Raw genomic sequence first — 20,897 nt, 5'->3', positions numbered from 1 at the left:
AAAACACACACACAGTATACGCACACACCAACAGGACAAACTCTGATTAACTGATAATATGAACACCAAAAATATAGCCAATCAGTCGGGAGTCTTCCAACACCTGACCATACGTGCCTCCTCCACTCAGCTGTATCATTTTGGTGACTGCATACTTATGTAGGTGGTGTGTGTGTGTGTAGGTGAACTTACATGGTTGTCAGAGGTCTGTATGGGGCTAAGAATAGGGGATCCAGTTGGACTGCAGAGTTCAGGGAAAGGGTTGGGGATGGCTGGCAGCGAGGCTGGACGCAGCTGGTGCTCTTCCTGCAGGTGCCTGCAGAGGGAGACACACATTCATATCACTGCCTCAGTGAGAGAGTAACACTGGAGTATATATACACAAATAATCACGGGTGTCATTTGAGTATAATGTATGACAACCATCCTATTTTCAGTGAAAACATTAATCTGAACTCTCACCGGGTGTGATACAGCAAACATAACTCAGTTTTAGATTCTAAAAATTAAAAAAAGGTAAATTGTTCCTAAACTTTATTAAAAGACAATTCAATTCTAGCTACTTTAATGTATTCACACAGATTAGCAGAAGCTGTCATAGGCTCACTCTATTCAATGTAATTCTGGTTAATGACACTTTACAACAGGGCAGATTGAGCTTTGCATTCTGTTAAAGTTCAGAGTGAAGAGGAGCAAACACAGAAAAAGGGCTACAAGACCTGCTGTAGTGAGACAGTCAGTCCAATCTGGCCAGCTGATGGCCTCTGGCCTAGAAATAAATCCATGTCTGTCTAAGTAACAATAAGCATTTCTCTTTCCAATAACTTTATTATCCTTAAATTCTCAGACCTCCTGCCAACTACTGCATGCATTTTTTTAGTCACTATATGCTACTGAACCCATTTTGCACTCATAGGAGCAAGTTCAGCATATTATAATCCATATTCTACATAAAGTGGTGAAGGTGATCATACTATTAATTGCTGAGATTTAGAGGTCTGCCAGGACCTCATTTAGTCAAAATGGTGCTTTCATTTGATCTACCCGTCGTCCACGTGCATACTTGGAAAGCCTAAGGCAGAGAGGACAGCAGGAACAACCCCCATAGCACTGAGCAACCATCAATAACAACGGAGATGACATCAAGTCAGAAAAAAACAAAAACAGGATGAAATGAAGGACCCAGGATGGAGGCGGGTTGCAAAGCACCTTGCACAGGCAGGCGCATAATGTAAGGTGCTTTGCAACCCGCCTCCATCCCGGGTTCTTCATTTCATCCTGTTTTTGCTTTTTCTGACTTGATGTCAGATATGTTGATATCTTGGTTATTACTGCAGCTTAACTGGAAATATATTTCATACAAACATAGTATCAAAGTGACAGTGTTGCAGTTTTGTGGTACTATTACTAGAGAGTTTACATGTTGGCCCAGTACCTATGTGGGTTTTCTCCAGGTACTTTATCGTCCTCTAACAGTCCAAAGACATGAATCTGAGGTTAACTGGTGATGTGAGGTCAACAAAGGACTTCTAATGAATGAAATGACACTGTATGAGTGTCTTTCAAATAGCTCTAGCATAGGTATTTATGCATCATTTAACTAATCTATGTAAGTGTTTAGTAAGTCTACTCTATTTGATAATCTGGGGAGCATGAACTCAGATAGAGTGAGGGATAATTAGAGGCAGATTGGTTGGCTCACACAGTAACCAGTCAGGCTGCAGTTTAGATCCATACAATGAGAAATGGTCCTCATCTCAGCTGAGGCTGTAAGTAGAGTGGATGATGCTTGCCCTTCAGATCATTGAGGCCTCTTGAGGCACATCTGACTTGACTTTGTTAAGCTTTGTTGTTCTTATTTTGTTGAATTTCTAATGTGTTAGTGTGCAGGTTCACTGAGAGTGATTAAAAGCAGTCAGCTTGCTTGTATGTGCACACATGCTTGGCCAGCAAAGCTGATTCTGATTAAACCCAAAGTTATAGCCACGACAGAAGACGGGGCTTCAAACAGTGATGCTGCTGCAGAGAATTTTAACGCACATGTGGCAACACAGAAAATCTATACAACTGCAGAATTTACTAAAGAAGTTAGGACTGGTGATAATTCAGTTTCCAATTAAATATGGTCACAGTCTCCCCTTCTGTTCCTAAGTTATGGCCTTTAATAATGGCCAGAAAAAGTATTTCTGCAGAAAATTGGAATTTCACAGTAAAGGTGACCTTTGACCTTTTTGATATAAAATGCCACCAGTCCCTCCTTGAGATATCATGCTTACAGGAATGGGGACAGAGACAAATGTATAAAAACAGTGTTCTTTCAATATTGTCTTATCTTTCATTCATATCTTTATTTCTGCACGTGTAGCACTATCAGCAGTCTTTATCTTGAACATAAAGCAGTGAGATCAGTGTAGAAGGCCAGGTTATGACTATTTACCTGACAGCCTTGATGTGCATGGGTTGAGAGTGTCTCAGCCTTTCTCTGGAGGGGGAAGAAGGGTGCAGGGGCGGGGTGTGGCGACGGCCGTGTCCTAGGTAGGAAGTGTGCACCTGATGGTGGTGGTGGTGGTGGTGGTGGTGAGGAGCGTGGCCGTTGTTTAGAAGAACCGCTGTGTCTGCCTGTGTAGAGTACACACTCTCCATAGAGGAGTTCATGTCATTCACCAGCTGCTCCAGGTCCACATCATCATCTGTGGATGCAGGTGGACGGAGGGATGGGAGAAGGGAGAATGAAGTGAGGGACAGTGATACATTGCATCCACAACCAGCTGATAGTCGTCAAAATCATTCCCCATAGTCTCTCAGTGTGTTTTAACTATAGCAGCCAAAATTAGTGAATCACAAGCAGAATGCACAGTGAAGGCCCTGGGAAGGAAGGGTGCTGAGAGTGCTGCAGCACCCTCTGGTGGATGGTAAAGGTCCTGCATGAATATGGCTACAAACTAAAATATAGTTTTAAAAAAGTTTAATTCAGTTTTATTAGTTATCTTTCACATTCTATTGCATGACAGTTTGATTTTAGTAAATATTAAATAGTGGGCAGGTTGTTCATAGGTTTTGTTATGAAAAGAACACAGCGTGCTTACCACACTTGGTGGAAGACAGCCCAAGTATCTCAGCTAAACCTTTACCAGCAAGTGAAAAGGGAGCCAAGTTTTGTCACTGTAGAAGCTGGATACGCAAGAGAAGTTCCATCAAACAGAGTCCTGATGCAAGGATGCTTTTAGAGGACGAGGATTACCAACTATTTTATGCAGAAAATGAAAATGAGCTACTTTCAACTCACATCCCCACGACAATCCCTATTAAAACATGTTCCCACGCCTCTGTGGAGTTAGTCATTTGTTCCCCCATCAGCAGGCTCTGCAGCTGAGATAAAAGATTCAGTATAAGATTTTTTTTTTTTTTTTAAAGAGGAACCTATAAAATCTGATTAGAGAATTTTACAATTGTACCAGTGTGCCTTTTCTTTATCTATGTCTGCAATTAAACACAGACTGATTACTAGTCTATGCTTTACTCTGAGCAAACAGCTCATAACCTTTGTATCATGTCTATGGTACATACTGAGACAATGACAGAATTCTCAATGGCACCTTTATATAGTTGCAATTTAAGCAATAAAATCATTGCCAGCAGGACACTGTGGCCCTGAATTATCAACTATGACAGCACAGAGAGAGAGAGCACAGCCCTGTTGCGAAGTATTCCTCTTCCTTGTGTTGGATTTCTCTTTGGCTTGGATTTCATTCAATGCCTGTGTAGTACACCATCTCACTGGCTTGCCTGTGGCCTAACTACGTGCAACCTGTCATTCAAGGGGCTGACAAGTCTTTCTGGCAGGCAGCAGCAGAGCTTTGAACCAGCACTCACCCACAGACCAAAAGTCTAACCGAAGCAAACTCGAGCGAGCGGGACTCTGGTGCTGCTCTTGCAAGTCAGCTGTTGATGCTGATCTTTTAACTTGAACTGTTAATAATTAGCTAAAGCCAGCACAGGATTTGAAAGCCATACTGTGGGCTACCCTAAACGCTTTGATGCTGTTCATTCGCTACTTTTTGATGAGGAATCAGTGCACTTCTTGCAGCGCTTTATACTGCAAGATTAAAATGCCCTCCAGGGACACATGGAGATAATCTTGCAGACGGCAGTCATTAACTAACCATTTTCCAACCTTGCAGCAATATAATTTCTACCTCTAAACTTTCTAACAAGTAAATGTGCACCGTCAGCTTGTGGGGAAAAGCCTGGTAGTGGGATAGAAATCTCTCTAGTAAATCAAGTTTTACATAAGCTCTGTTAAATGTCCTCACAACTGTGGTGTCAAAGTGTTTCTGTATGTGTGTGTGTCTAAAGGCCTTTGGTCCTCTGCAAGTCCCACCCCAGCACCACACACAGAATTCCTGACATTCCTTTTGGAAGAAATTACAGCACTCTGGGAACGTTAACCAGAACTGTTCATGGCACATGGTGGCCAAATGACTGGGAGAAAGTAGGACATCAAAACACACACAAACGAGGACAGGACACTATGTGCGCTCTGCAGTGCTGATGTACATGTGCATGTAATTAAAGAGGAGAATTAAAAGAAGAAGCGTAGCACTGTTCTGTATGTACACAAACACAGCAAACATGCACGCTGAGAGCAGGGGGAAAAGCTGCTGCACCAAAAACAACAGGAGCCGCTCATCTTAGGTCATAAAGAGGTATGCATGTCACTCACAGACACATGCACGCACGCACAAACAGAGACTACAGTCTGGAACATTGGGTCATGTGATGCTGGGGTCCATGAGTGGGAGATGGTTACTTGGGCAGGGGGGCACAAAAGAGGTTCTTGGAAAAGAACAAGAGAGCACATGAGGACAGTCAGACATGGTTATTATATAAATCTACAATATACATATAGTCACATGATCACAGCCACTGCATACAGCTTATAGAAGCAAAAGGTGTTACTAAATGAAACTGAGTCATCACTTGTCTCACTATTAACACCTATGATTTTCCTACCATAATATTATAAAAGTTACACCACTTTGTGCTAATTAGCAAATGTTGGCATGTTAAAAAAAAAAAAGTTTTTTCTTTGGTCACTGGCTGCTTTTTCACTCATTTTCAGTCAGCGCTTGTACCTGACAATTTTCAGAGGAATCTTTTTCTTCTTGAGGGGTAAACTAGTTTTTGTCTACACATAAGAGACAACTTAGCAAAGAATCAATTTTAAAACCGTATCTTTAGGTACTTACTGGCAGCCTGTTACACAAACACTATCAACAGCAGGTGAACAGAATCCGAAAGTCGTGTCCTTACGAAAAAGGACTTGAGATACAGTTGACCCTTCAGCTGATCCTCACCAAAGCCAGAAATGGTCTCAGTGGAAGGATGGCTGTAAAGAAGCCATCCTTAAGGAAGGGAAATGGGGAGAAAAGGCTGAGGTATGAAAAATTACACAAGAACTGGACTGAAAATCGGTGGCCGCAGGTCTGATGGAGTGAAGAACCCAAATTTGACGAACTGTCAATATGTACAGACGTCAGGAGAGAGATACAGCAGTGAGTGTCTACAGCCATCTGTAAAACACGGTGGAGGCTCTGTCATGATTTAGGGCTGCATTTGAGTCAGTGGTGCTGGAGATCTTGTTGAAATTGATGGAATTTTGAATGTGGAAAAAGTAACATCAAATCTGGGTCCACAATGCAATTCAATCTATTAGGGTCTGATTAGCAGTGGCTTTGTTTTTCAGCACGACAATGATCCCAAACACACTGCCAATGCAGTAAAAGCATACCTGGATAGAAAAACACATTCTGGAACACTATCAGCCATGGATTGGCCTCCCCAGAGCCTGGACCTCAACATTATTGAACCAGCGTGGGATCATCTTGACAGATTGCAGAACAAAAGGCAGAAACATCCAAAGAAGAGCTTTGAATGTCCTTCAAGAAGCCTGAGGACTAAGACATGAAATGACAAGAGAATTCAGGCTATGTTGAAGAAAAAATACGGTCATACCGCATTTTGACTTTCAAGCTCGTTAAAAGAAACTGTGCAAACAGCTTTTTTGCCTTTTATCCTGTATTTTATGTTTGCACGTTTCAATAAATCACTGCACTTTTTTTCTATTTTTCTCATAAAATACAAAGAAATGAGGGTGGATTAAGACTTTTTCACAGTACAGTATCTTTGTTGGGGATAGTGATGGCTCCAGTTTATAACAGTTTTGACGGATTACTTAATATTTAGTCTATTTTTCTCTGGACTGCTAATATGCAATTCACCACTGCCAAGGCAAAGAAAAACAACTACACCCACAATAACATTTTATTTGTTCTTAGGAAGAGTCTTCATCATCTTAATTATTGTGAGTTTGAAAGGTTTTGTTCTTGCTGCTAAAAGAGGACTTTTACAAACAAAAAAAAATATAGCGCAGTGCCACTTTAAGAGGATAATGATGGTATCATTGGCATTCCTCTCCCTCCTCCTGTGGCTGGCTTGGCCCACACAGCACTGCAGGCTATGGACAGGGAAACCAGAGGACATATAGAATGAAAAAGTCTTCTCCGTCTCCTCTACTAACTATAACTTGGAATGTAGAGGACTTGCTGCAGCCGTCTGGCTAGCATCTGATGACAAAACCTACCATACAAACGTGGCCAGTTCAGTCCTCTAAGATCCCAAAATACACTGAATGAGCGCTCTCTGTCCCTGGCCATGACAACCTGCAATCATTGATCTCTGACAGCAGTCTAGAGGTCAGTGAAGAGAGCTGAATGTTCAGGGTTTTTTTTTTTTTTTTAAGGGCAAAGGGCAACCGAGTTCTTTTATATGCAACAAAAATACAGGGGTTATATTTAGCATACTTTTTGCGTTGGTATCCTCTGAGCACATTTTTGTTGCTGCTCTTTTGTATTTGAGAAGTATTTTTGTTGTCCGTGCATTCACATTTTGCATTGTTGGAGGCACAAGTATTCCTTATGGCCAATCAACAGAAGTGAAACTACAGTTCTCTAAGATTACAGTTACCTTAATGTGTAAATATGGGTGTATAAATATGACAGTGGCAATTACTGGCATAAAAGTTACTGAACTTTTAAGCCTTCGGCTATCAATAATAATCATCAGAAATCTGCTCATTGCTCAACTGTAACAAAGTACTGCAACATTGGAGGAGAGCACATAAATCAGATGAAAGAAAATTATAAACAAAACATTCAATCTGGTACAGTTAATCGGTGGCCTTACATGCAGATGACAACATGTCATCAGATTGTCAAAAAGACACACCTAGCATAAATGAAGGGCATGTAACCTGAGCTGGCCATGATCTAAAAATACAGCATATCCATCAGTGAGGCTGATGTAAGATTCATCTGCCACCCAAAGCCAGAATGAAACTGGAGATGAGTGACTTTGACACTTGCCTTTTCCAGGAAGTCACTATAAAACATGGTATCAGTCCTGGGAAAACTACGTACCCCCCCCCCCCCCCCCCCCCCCCCCATTGTTCCGTAGGAATTAAAAGGGTGAGTAGCAGCCAGGTGCTGCTAATCAAATGCACCTGATTAACTGATCATCAGTAAGTAGCCCCCCCCCCTCCCAATAAAAAAAGCAGAAAATTTGGCAGTTTTCTGGTCTGGAGCATCCAGGTGTGTGTTAACACAATGCCAAAGTCTTTCCAGAAGTAGATGTCCCAGCAAATTCACCCCAGACCTCAGTTAGCATGTTAAAGTTCATGATAGGGGTTGCTAGAGAAAGCCTCTCTTAGGCTTGCAAAGTTGCAGCTGAACAAACCACAAGATTTCTGGAATAATGTCCTTTGAACTGACGAGACCAAAATGGAGTTGTTTGGCCATAATTCACAGCACAACATGTGGAAAAAAAAAATCACAGCACAGACAGCACATCAACACAAACACCTCATAGCAACTGTCAAGCATGGTGGTGGAGGGGCGATGATTTGGGCTTGTTCTGCAGCCACAGGACTTGGACACCTTGCAGTTACTGAGTCGACCATGAACTCGTCTGTATACCAAACTGTTCTAGAGTCATATGAGGCCATCTGTCCATCAGCTAAAGCTTTGCCAAAACTGGAATCTACAACAGAATGGCTAAAAATAAATAAGGTGTTGCAATGGCCCAGTCAAAGTCCAGATGCAACCTGATTAAAATGCAGAGATGGGACCAAAAAGAGAGCCGTGCACAAACCTCAATGGATTGAAGCAATGTGGTAACAGCAATGTTAAAGACTGACAGTCTCTCACAAGTCTTATTAGTAAAGTTGGTCCAACAAGCACCTGAATCAGGGGGTGTATTCGGGTTTTCATAGGACTGCATATATTACATAACTGGAGAATTGACCACAGTTATTCAATTCTACATGTCATCAGCTAGGTTTGGGATGCATACACTGGTCATTTTTGCTTCATTTTTGTTGTTGTAGTTTGCTGATGTAGTGGCCTGAAGTATTGAGAGTTCAACCTGGTAAATGTTTAAAGCAAAGAAAAGCTAACAGGAACTAGAAGCACAGTTTAAGTGGTTCCTTGAGGAGACTTGTTCCTTGTCGGTGTGTTGACTTAGAATGGAGAGTTGTACACAGACACAAAGATTCTGAACAAATACATTTACATTTTCTTGACCCCATATTTGACTGTAGGAGCACCTGCCATATCACCATTTATCAATTAAGCTTTACTAGTTATCACTGAGAACAAGAAAAGACTGAAAAGATGCTTAAAAAGTGATGTTTACCGTTAACGGTAGTGTGTGATTGCAGAAAACCGGTAATCACTTAAGTGATGCCACGGCCTGGATTAGAGTATGAACCTGCTGACCTTCAATTATCTTCACCCCTGACCCAGAGACCTATGGCTTACTTACCATAAACTCCCCTCTGCTCTGCACTGATTGACCTGCAGACTGTGTAAGAAACTGTCGACTTCATGTAAAAAAATACTCTCACACAAGCATGACCAATAAACCATCAGAAGTGAAAACAGTACAATAAATCACCAACCCAAAGTAAAAAAAAAAGAGCTATCCCCAGGATAACCACTATCCACAAAGGATTTCCAAAATTTTATGAAGATGAAGGGATTTCTGGAAACATACTGGGGGCAGATTTAATACTGAGGCACCGTGGGGAAGGGAGGGGTTCAAAATAGTGCTGAGCAGTGTTAGGGGGAGGGGGCAGTTTGAAACTTGTCAATAACCTCTCCATCTGGAGAACATAGTATGCAGTGATGGAGGGAGACAATGTCCTAGATGGAGATGAAGATAGAGCAGGAGAGGGGAGGGGGTTTCTAGGAAGACAGGAAGACCATTAAGAGGGCCAGCAAATCGTTTTTGGCTGTGGAGAGATCCCATAAAGAAAGGTATGAAGAAAGGAAATGACAAATGAAATATGGATGGAAGGATTTCATTAATCTTTCAGAACCAAACAGATGAAAAGAAGACCAGTGGTAATAACCATAGTTATTATAATACAATTTAAATTTTCCACTTTTCTTAAATAAATCTGACATAGGTTAGAAAAGCAAAAGAGAGGAGAGTTACCATGGTGATGTGGCAAATTTTGACTTGCTGAGCGCTGAAAGCCTGGAATAATAAGCTCGTCAGGCCTGCGAGTGGAACTGCGGTCCATCCTTTCCTGTCAAAAAAGAAAAAATACATTTAAAAAAAGAAAGATTTTGACCATGTGGTTAAAAAAAAAAAAAAAGTGCAATGTGTTTAAGATGTCAGATATTTTAGTAAAACGGGAAGACAGCGTGTTATTTTCACAGAGTTCAAATGGTCAGGCAAAGGGTGGGTTCAAGCTCTCGAGGGATGTCAAGTCATACATTCACAGACCGGTGACACTGACTTTATGACCCCTATGACCTTTCACCCACTCACTCACACACACACATGCACGCACACACACACACACACACACACACACACACCCTCAGATATACCAATCTTTATTTTAAAAACATGAACCTCACATTAACTAATCCTTAATGCATTTCATTAAAAAAAAAAAAAGCTTATCAATCAAACCAATCATTTTTAGAACAAAAACACATCAGCCCTGGTGCACTTATACAATCTCACACGTCTGGAGATACATGCACACATCCTGCCAAGTTCTTCACACATTGTCTAATTTGAAGCAGCCTCAAGGCAAGAAAGCTGTAGAGGAGAAAGACAGGGAGAAAAGCCAAAGAAATTTTCAATCTTCTCTTTTCCAGGAAAAAGAAGAACGCGGAAGCATTGCTTCCAGGAACTGCTCGTGGCCAGAGGTCTCAGTGTGTGTGCGTGTACGTACACACACATACAGCTCCCCCCGGTGCTTCGAAAACATCCATAAATGCCCAGAGAAAGATTTATAGCTCTGAGAAGCAGCAGTGGCCAAAAGCTTTCCAAGGAAGGCAACTTGGCTGCAGGGTCTGTGCGCTGGAAGAGAAAGTCTGCAGGCCAGGCTACAGCTAAGGCTGAGGTACAACAACTTAGCTGCTAAACACCCATTTTGTATAAATATATAAACACATGCTACACTTTTCCTTCATGTAAAGGACATGCAAATCAGCATGCAAACAACAGCAAGCATTACTTCAAATCTACATTAGGAGAAACTTGCGCTAAAACATCAGATAACTGTGCCTTTGCTTCTTAACTACTAGCAGATTTGCTGATGGCTCCTAAAAGCCTCCAATACAAGTGTAGGGATAGATTGGCTTAGTTTAGGACAATAACAATTAAAACTCCTCAAACTATATGGTTTATCCACAAGATCTAAAATATTATTTAACATGCTTTATAGAGACTGATAAGCACATTTTCAGCCAGGCTACCTGTTTAACCTAGAATTCAGTGTTTATGCTATGCTAAGTGCTACCTGTAGCCTAATTTAATAGACTGAATTTCAATCTTCAAATCAAACCCTAAACATGAAAGCAAATCAGAGGCTATTCCTTTAAGACATATGGAAAAACTTTTATCATTCCAGATAGAACATCTTAATGAATAGCAGAAGTTTGAAATTCCTAAATCTAAACTGAAAAGCACAGAGAGAATTTGTAGATGAATGTTTTCTATCTGATGATATCAAATAATCAAATGCTTCATTCACTGCAATCATATTAATCAATCTTCTCTCAGCACTGTTCATAGTCCGGGCTTTCCCGGGCACAAAGGTATACACTGTTTGGACTTGGAGGCAGGACAGTGTTCCAGGTCTTTAAACAGTTCAGTTATCAGTAGCAGCAGTGTTAACATATAGCTACAAGTAAATGCAGGAAAATTACCCTTTCCTCTGCAGCACTCTTGCAGTAAAAGGATCAGCTTTAATGGCTACATTCCCCATGAATTTAAAAAAAAAAAAAAAAAACTCGCCATAAACTCTAAATCGTGTGCTGATGCTACATCAGCCGTCACCTGGGTGGTTAAATGAGTAAGAAAAGCCAATTTTGAAAGACATGACCCTGTTTCTTAGAAAGAGGCACTGATTTCCCGCTAAAATAATTTACCAGATGTGGACTGTTTTGCACAATAGCCAACAAAACAGCATTCTTCATATAACTAGTCTTAAGGGCATACTGAGTGGTACAATACATGAAGGGAGGCTTTCTTCTTGTAGTTTTATGGCCTGTGAGTCATTCCTAGAGTCGTGTGCTTTCTGTTTCACAACAGCATCATTCAACAAATCTCGTTTATACTGAATTACTTTGACATCTTCATCTTGTTTGTTTTTTTCTGGTCACAGAGCCTTTTCAGTATTATTGCTTTGCATTTTTGGGCAGCTGCATGCAGAAGTCTCATCAGAGAACACAGAGGACAAAAGGTCATTAATGCAGTACTGTGCAAAAGTCTCGATTCACCCCTCATTTCTTTACATTTTGCAAGGTGAATGGGAGATAAGTGCAGCCATTTACTGAAACATGAAAGCATGTTGTTCCCACACTGCTTCAATAATGTTCAATAATGTTGAGGTCCAGGCTCTGGGGAGGCCAGTCCATGACTGTTAGTGTTCCTTTGTTTGTCTTTTTATCCAGGTATGCTTTTATTGCACTGGCAGTGTGTTTGGGGTTATTGTCATGCTGAAAAATGTAGCCACTGCCAATCAAATGCTTTCTAGATGGTATTGCATGGTGGATCCAAATCTGATGGTACTTTTCTACATTTATAATTCTATCAATTTTGACAAGATCTCCACTGGTTGAAATGCAGCCCCAAACCATGACAGAGCCTCCACCGTGTTTTACAGATGGCTGCAGATACTCACTGTTGTACCTCTCTCCTGACCTCTTCCACACATACAGTTTTAACAATGACTTGAGCCAGAAATGTCAATAAGACCTGTTGCTAGTGATTTTCAGTCCAGTTCTTGTGTAATTTGTCGTACCTCAGCATGTTCTCCCTGTTCCCCTTCATTAAAAATGGCTTCTTGACAGCAGCCCTTCCACTGTGACCATTTCTGATGAGGCTTTGGTGAACAGTAGACGAATCATTTAAAAGATCAGATGTATCTATTGGGTCCTGTGTCAGGTCTTTGCTCTATAGTTTCCTCAATTTTTTTTTTTAAAGACACACTACACACCAAGCCAATATCCCATGTTTTCAGCCGATAGCTCTTTGGGAATCACCTCATTGGTGCAAATATATTATTTTATGCCTGTCAAACAATCTTTGGCAATTTTCACAGATTGAACAAAAGAAATGGAAACAAATTTTGTGTCTTTGTGACAGGCTGCTAGTAACTAAGTGCCTAAAAATAGCAAAGAACCAAATTTAAATGGTAAGTTGTCTGTGTAGACAACACTGGTTCATTCCTTGAGTTTGTTGCCTTTTTATGTTGGAATGATTCATATCGAATGATCTGAAATGGACTGAAAATCAGTGAAAAAGCAGTCAGTCTTCAAAGAAAACCTTTCAAGGTCCTTCAGAAACCTTGGAGAACTATTGCTCGTCCACATTAAGAAAATTAAAAGAAATTCTGACTCCTGGGAAGGAAAATATAAAGAAATGAGAGGTGACTCAATAGTACTGTATCTCTCGTCATGACCCTAAAGTGGTTGGCATGCCAAAAGGAACAATAACAAAAGGATCCCACGCAGCACAGTGTCATATATAAGTCAACACTGAAACCATTGGAGATGATGCTTATGCTTTCTATTATAGGTTGATGTGCAGCACAAGCACATCTTTTTGTCTTTTTGTGGGGCGATAGCTACTTCTAGATGGATTAACAACAGTCTGCGCTAAAACCATCTTTGAAAGATTCCTTTTAAAATGTCAGCTCTTATAAATCTTAACAAGTCAGTGAAAAAGATTGTTGGAGGTAGCGAAAAGAGATTTTGTTCAGCGATGCTGGCTGCTCGTGCTTCTCCTGAAAATGATGCTTTGATTTCCAGAGCGCCTCCGTGCCAAAACCTAGCGCTAAAAATTAAAGAGCAGTTTTCCAGGATTTGAGTGATTTCTTGTCGTGGATTTTGGAGAATTACAGTTATATCTGACTGAATTATTGTTGCGGTTCTAGAGTTTCCATCAGCTTGACATATCGGGGTTGCTTTTGAACAGATATCTTGTAACTTCTCTTGACATCTCTTTCATTAATAGCAAACTCCCCTTTTCACTCTGTTCCCCAAAGCATTGACATCTAGGAACTTCAACAAAGTGCTTTAAAGGCTACGCTTCCTCGAAAGCACAAACACAACTGAGCGTGCCAATTGCCACGACTGCACGCAACCCCTTACCCGACCTCTTAGAATATAAAGACACAGACTGTCAGGCAGAACAGATATGTTCAGGAACAAATGGTATCAACGCTGACGTTGGCGGAGAGGAGCGGAGGTTAAACGCTTCATTCTTTCCGCTCTGTGCAGTTAGAGCCATAACTCAGCAGAGCTTTGAGTCTGTGGACAGTGGTCTCAGTCTGTGGAGTGTGTGTGCATGTACATTTACAAATGCATACGTGAGGAGATAGAAGAAAAGGAGAAGGAAAGCAAGAGTTGTTCCATCTGAGACATCTCTGGCACAGATCCAAGGCTCTCAGTAAGGGAGACATAGATAGACACATGCACACAGACACACACTTTGGAGAAGGACCTGGAATGCTGCCCAAATTCCTAAACATGCCCAGCATTATGTATAGTGTTATGTAAGTACACACAAAAAAGGGCTCATTTGCTCTTTATCTATGGACACAGAACTTATAGTCACTGCTACACAGGGACTCCATGTGCGCACTGGGTATGTGTGCCATGCTGTGTCATGACAACTGGCAAGCTTTACATGGGCAACACACACAAACACACAAACATACACAAACAGAGCAATGTTGTAACCCACTTCTCTCCATCAAACTATCAAACTCTGGTTTTTCTGTGCTAGATGCAGGGTGGAGGAATGTTGTTTTCGATGGGGATTCAATTCACTATTCACTGCAGTCTTACTGGGGCAAAACCCTTTCCTGGAAGCTAACGTGAACCAATCCAACTTAATGTCAGCTCAGCAGGGGCTCAGCACTCCCACAGTTTGGGTTAGCAGCATTTTTGTACCTCCGCTAAGAGAAATAAGGCAGCTGAGACTACGTCACCTCCATCATTCCATCAGTCCCAGTAAGACGTCATACCATCAATCCAATGCTTTTAGGCCTGTCACACAACAAAGCTCACAGCTTGTTATTGTTGTTTGCTTAGCACTCTATTTATAGACCTCCACGATAGTCTTTAGCCAAATTCTTTAGGTTACTGGAGGGTTGGAGAGGAGAAAATCCAAGCTGAAAAACAAAGGGCTCATTCTGCAGGAGTTGGACAGTGGAAGTAGGTCTGTCCTGTTGCAGAGATACTATATTTCACCAAACTAGGCTGAGATTCATCCACTGTGAGGCAAGCAAACTTTAGCCCATAACTAAATGTAAACCCTGTTCTTGCCTAACGATTTTAAGCAGAAAGCTAAAGCATTTTTTTTTTTTTATTGAGTCGCTTATAATAAATAACTCAGTGGTTTCGCCTATTAAGGCATATTAAGGTTTTCCAGGTCCCAGATTCACAGATTGGTTTTAATCAAACTCGACTCACATCAGCAGCTGGGCTCCACAAAAAACCCTCTAATAACTGGTTATGCTAATATCTCAGCACCAGAGTGCCGGCAAAGTTGGCTAGTTTTCTAAAAAGTTGGAAAACTAAAAGACTGCAATTACTCCTCAAGCAGCAGCACAAATTCCAAATAAATGATAATTTAGCCATGTGTTAAATATGAATAGACAACTTTTTGCTAACCCGCTCACCATAAACAACTTTGTAAAGTAATAAAGTCATATTTTTTATTTTACTACTTTAAGAATGTGAATCTTTTCTATTATTTGTATCCATTTTAGTCATCAATTTCATTTCTGAAATGAGGTGAAATATCAACCAGAGCAGAGATTAGCACAGCAGTCAGCTAACTGCAAGCTTAGTCTGCATTTTGTTCACCAATTAAGTGTAGTCGTGGACAAAGCACTGATAAGAATGTAGAACGTCCCACCATTTTTATGTGCCTTGGATGGAAAACACAAAGCTAACAGCACTAAGTACTTAAAATCTCCTCTCAAAGAAAACAAGCATTTTCTTTTCCTGGTGGATGAGCAGTTGACACACATACAGCCCGCTTATTGACCAACTTTGTGCCGCATGGACCCTTGCAGACACCCAGATACAGAAAGCATAAAAGGCCTTTAGCTAGCATAGAAATGCCTTAGCTTAGTGTTAGTAGGCACACCACTGGCCAAAAGCATGGAGGTACATGTTATGCAAAATGTCAAGCAGACAAACTCATAAACATTAGAATTTTTGTTTACTATTTTACTTTAAAAGCTACTTAATGAAAATAGCTTAAAACCTTCCCAAATTAACTGAAGCTGTGAACAAAATTTAAAGAGACAACCAGTATGACTGTATGTCTAAAACATTTATGTGTTGTGGTGAAGCGATATCAACTGAAGCTAAAGCTACAGCTGGACTGTAATTAATCTCTGTCTCTCTTCCACAGCATGTCTTTTGTCCTGTCTCTCTCACCTCAGCCCCAACCGTTCGTGGCGGATGACTGACCCTCTCTGAGCCTGGTTCTGCCGGAGGTTTCTTTCTGTTAAAAGGGAGTTTTTCCTTCCCACTGTTGCCAAATGCTTGCTCGTGGGGTTCGTTTTGACTGTTGGGTTTTCTCTGTAATTATTGTAGGGTGTTTACCTTACAATATAAAGCACCTTAAGGTGACTGTTTGCTGTGATTTGGCGCTATACAAATAAAATTGAATTGAATTGAATTTTCAGGCAATACCTATTTTCACCAGAAGATTGTGCAGTGAGTCAAAACAACCTGTATTCAGCCAGGGAAGTCATCAAGAAGACATTGTTATCTACAATGGCAGCCTGCCGAAAAGCAAACAGGTGAAGAAATTGGAGCTAAGCTAAAAACTAGTATACCCAGATCGGCTATTCCTTAGCTTTCTTTGACTGGTGAATACATGTAACCCGCCCCTGCAAACGCTTAACCTTTTAATAGCCAGCTGTCGTGGTCGACATGCCCTTTAACAGCCTTTAACTCTCAGTGTACTGCTGCCGTTTGGGCAAGTGCACTTTGCATTACCATAATTGCACAACAATTTGTCCCCTCCGAAAAATCCAAATGGTTTCTTGCGTTTCACAGCCAACATAAGGTTATTACGGTAATTTTACTCACGCTGTTGCAGGAAGCCCACGAATGTCAACACTGGTGGGCCCATGGCAAACAAAGGGTTAAACAAAAAAATGAGCCAGGAACTGTTGCTGATTTTTTTTTTTCATTGGTGCATGTGGCTGTTATTCAGTATCCCAAAGTTGGGACAAGAAATGGTACAAATGAATGTAACATAATGTAAACTAGCAAGCTTACACCAAGTTGCCTGAGTAAAGACTGCTTTATATTCATGTCTTCAGGATCGTTTGCTGGTTACACTTAAGCTATGTACACACTGGAAGCCAATGTGTACATAGTTGCCTAGGTAACCCTCTAATGTATTTTACTACCAGGTAATATATCAATCAGTGGTATTCTTCACTCTCATTGGTAGTTGTTTTAGTTACTTCCCTAAAAGCTAAGCAAAATTCATCTCGGGTCCCGCCCACTTCCCCATCGCCAGAGTTTATTTCGCCCGTAGTCGCTTTAAGTCGTGGAATGCCATTCACTTTCTAACGTCTCTGCTTGCCACGTCGCTTTCAGTCTGTACGCAACTTCAGAGCTCATTAGAACTTAATGCAGCAGAATACTGTAATTGTTCCGTGCAGCCACAGGGGCCGCTGTTGCCACTGGCCAGCTAGTGTTACGTGAGCCCTAAATCAGGTTCTTTATTATAAAAACTAAACTCTAGTTTAACATTACTTTGATCAATGTGCTATCAACAAGCACACATACAGTTAGCACATAAAATGTTTACCTGGTAGTTCGAGTGACGTAAGAAGTAGTCAGGGCATCCCGCTAATGCCATGATGTTCCTTCAGTGTTCCCTCTGCAGGGAATGACCCCCCCCCCTGGTCTCACCAGCACCCTGTTTGAGAAAGAAACAGACTGAATGAAGAACAGCACCAAAATCACTTAGGAAATTAGAGTGTTTGAGAAAAACAACAAAGCTAGGTAACTGAAAAAAGTTTTAATGAACAAAGTTCACTAACAACTAGAGGTGGGTGTTGGAATTTGTGCTATACATTATGCAACAACTCTGCACTCTGCAAATTTCTAAAGACAAAAGCCACCTCATTCTCACCTAAAGCGCAAACAAAGCTTGTATGTGCGACTTAGCGCGTATGCACAGTTGAAGACATGCACACTAAATCCAGTGTAAACACAGTTATTGTATACAATACACACACACACACACACACACACACACACACAAGTCAGTTCCTACACAAAGCCAGGGGCTTAGAACTAAATAACCAACCCTCTCCAAGCGAGCAGCACATGACCACTCTCCACCACCTGCAGGCTGATGGGGAAGGAAAGAGGGGGGAGTTTTCTAGTGCAACTTGAAATAGGAGTCGGCTATTTCCACTGAATTATCTGCTGTGAGTAAGCAGTGGGAAGATGTGCGTATGTGTGTGTTTGGAAGGAGGACTTGAGCATACACAAAAATCCATCTCAAGCTGTTCAGCACAAAGTCTTCTGTTTATTTATCTGCAGTGTTAAAAAAAAAAAATTCCCTCTTACTTGCTGTTACACCCCAAAACTCCTCACAATCGCATGCATATGAAGATAAATGGGCTCATTATTATGGCTGTGTAATGTCATTTTGGAATCACATTTCTGTCTCAGTGTTGTTTCATCGTTTTCTCATAACTCCTATCTTCGCCGGCTGGTGGAAGTCCCAGATCACCATCAAAATCTAATTGCTGATCCCCTTTAGCTCCTATCTGCCTGTCCAATTTCATGGAAAGCTGCAATAACATATTAGAGATGCCCAGCTCATAAACTGGATTTATCTGTGAGTTCAAGAAAAATAACATTCCTCAAAGGAAGACATGAGTTTATGCAGCCCACATACTAATTTTAGGGAACTGCTGCAACTGATGCTGTTTCCAACAAAGGTTCAGCAAACCCAATCTGCATGCACACACACACACACACACACACACACACATGCACTGAACACTGCCTCTCTCTCGCTAAATAGCTCCTCTCACTCTTTGACGATTCCTCTTCACTTTCTCTCCCAGCGTGCCTCCATTGTACAGGTCATTATATAACAGATATCAGATGGTTCAAACAATATCCTCCTCCTCTTCTCGCTCTCTCTTTTCACCCCACTAATTACGGTTTCCACTGGGGCTCTGCTATCTTTAGGTTGCTCTTCTGTCAGAGGATATGTGTGTGCAAAAGTTGGACATATATTGCAATGCAGCCTGTGCGCTCCTGATAACTGCACACTTTTCTTTTTTTTTTTATATTACATGCTCTTGCACAGGCCTCTCACAGCAATCAAAGTCCCGGCCAAAAGGGCAAGCGCCACCGATTGTACGTGCAGCTAATAAGCCTGAAAGTGAAGCCAAAGCTCCAAGTGCTTGACATTTGCTGACATTTGTGCGGAGAAAGAGAATAATTCAGCTTTACTGGTCATACGGGGGGGGATCTAGAGAATTAAATGGGGCAGGGAGCAACTTAATAATGCCACACGTGTGTGAGCGTATACACTGATTCAACACGCCCACTGCTACATCCTTCCAAGTGCACAAGGACTCAGATTTTAGCTACATTCATGGTCTGTGGTCTCATGAAGAGTGCACACTCAGTAACTCCTTAATGTTACCTGATCCGCAAACAGACATGAAGTCTTCTTTGTGCACAGGGTAGGAAGGAGGACGTTTAGCAGTGTGCAAAAGATTAAACCTACATTAAGGCACAGCTTGTAGCTTTATGACAGCCCATTAAAACACACACACACACACACACACACACACACACACACACACACACACACACACACACACACACAGAGCTTGTCCTCCTTGGTGAAACGGCTCCTTAGCATGCTGATGGTTCAGATAACTCTTTCTAATTCAATGTCGTTATTAGTGGAAGCAGGAGATGCAACAGCTTTAGGCACTGATGGAGCATCTAGACTCAACTTTCAGCTGAAAGACTGAATCCCCCTTTCACCAATGTGTGATTAGTATTAGAAAATAAATATATAAGATATGAGATAACTTTATAGTGATCTCCATAAAGCAACGAATGAGCTTCGGTAGCTCACTTAAAGTACTCTGATACGTTTAAAGATGGACACGGCGACTCACTCCACATCAATAACTGTCAATAAAGACTTTTTCTCCCATTAAACTCGCCCATAAAATGAGTTTAAAAGCGTCTATAAGGCTCCTTTGCATCCCCGCACATGACCAGTAAGCATGTATAGAATGACTGATACTGAGTTTAACAATATGCGGTCCTACTGAGAGATATTAGTTCCCAAACAAATACTCAAAGTGCTTACGGTAATGACAGGGCAAAATTGCGTCCAGGACCCAAGACGGAGAAGCACCCGGTGCGCTCCGACTATCCTCTTCTGGATGTCCACACAAACTGTTCCCCCCACCCCCCAAGCTCCACTCTGTTGTCTTCACCTTGTCGCTCAACCCCCCCCCACCCCCCCCGCCCCACAACCTAACCCACCCCACCCCACCCCGAGGTGCTTTCCTTGCACACGTACAACGCTTACACACGTACAACGCTCACTCACGCTCGCACACATCCAAACACACACGCATGTACCGCTCTTTGCACTTCTCGACCAGCTGACTCCCCTCGCTCGCACCGCTCACACGCAGGCACGCACGCAGACACACACCAGCGAAGGACACCACCTCCTCCTCCTCCTCTCTCCTCGCCCCGCCCCATTCACTAGGACACACTGCAAAAAATAACCACCCCTTTAATTTTTAATTTTTTTTTTTTCACACTTGGTTGTCTGTAAGACTCAAAATATCTGTAAAAGTTGATTATTTTTGCAGTGTGTTCAAGACCTGGCTGTAACCCTCCAAGAAGAAGGAGGCCTTCAATGTATGAGCCAGTGGCAGCCCTAGAAACATTTATATATGGTGGTAAATGTATACGAAAAATGAAAGTAGCCACCATGAATCTTCATTTTCAAGCATGACTTAACCAAACTTAAAGTTAATGTTAGGGAGTTTCTTTAGCAACATACAATATTGTGCAAAAGTCTCGAGCAACCCCTATTTTTTAATATTTGGAAATAGAAAATGGGAATTAGGTGCAGTGATTTATTGAAACGTGCAAACATGGATGAAATACTGGCAAAAAAACCCCAGAGTTTTTACAATTCTAAATATCTTGTAAGTCAATATTTTGTATGACCACATTCATTCTTCAACACACCCTGAACTTTCT

General features: G+C 41.4%; 1 protein-coding gene across 3 annotated transcripts in view; it reads right to left on the bottom strand.

Moving 5' to 3' along the window:
* Nucleotides 1-20,112, bottom strand: part of LOC115787831 (growth factor receptor-bound protein 10-like) — a 40,766-nt gene extending 20,654 nt beyond the window's left edge. Inside the window, exons 1-5 of one of the 3 annotated variants that reach the window (XM_030740564.1) lie at nt 19,984-20,112; nt 17,434-17,544; nt 9,556-9,649; nt 2,438-2,690; nt 193-316 (exon numbers count right to left, since the gene is read on the bottom strand). In XM_030740564.1, the coding sequence (XP_030596424.1) occupies nt 193-316; nt 2,438-2,690; nt 9,556-9,649; nt 17,434-17,484 (522 nt within the window). In that variant the 5' untranslated portion in view covers nt 17,485-17,544; nt 19,984-20,112. Of the gene's footprint in view, nt 1-192; nt 317-2,437; nt 2,691-3,086; nt 3,196-4,723; nt 4,827-9,555; nt 9,650-17,433; nt 17,545-19,983 lie in introns of those variants that run through there. The other 2 variants (XM_030740565.1, XM_030740566.1) reach the window with 2 other exon arrangements.
* Nucleotides 20,113-20,897: the final 785 nt, after the last annotated feature.

Source organism: Archocentrus centrarchus, chromosome 11 (genome assembly GCF_007364275.1).
Source record: "Archocentrus centrarchus isolate MPI-CPG fArcCen1 chromosome 11, fArcCen1, whole genome shotgun sequence".
NCBI classification, from domain to species: domain Eukaryota; kingdom Metazoa; phylum Chordata; class Actinopteri; order Cichliformes; family Cichlidae; genus Archocentrus; species Archocentrus centrarchus.
Note: the sequence above shows the minus strand (reverse complement) of the source record. Positions and strands in the feature narration are given on the sequence as shown.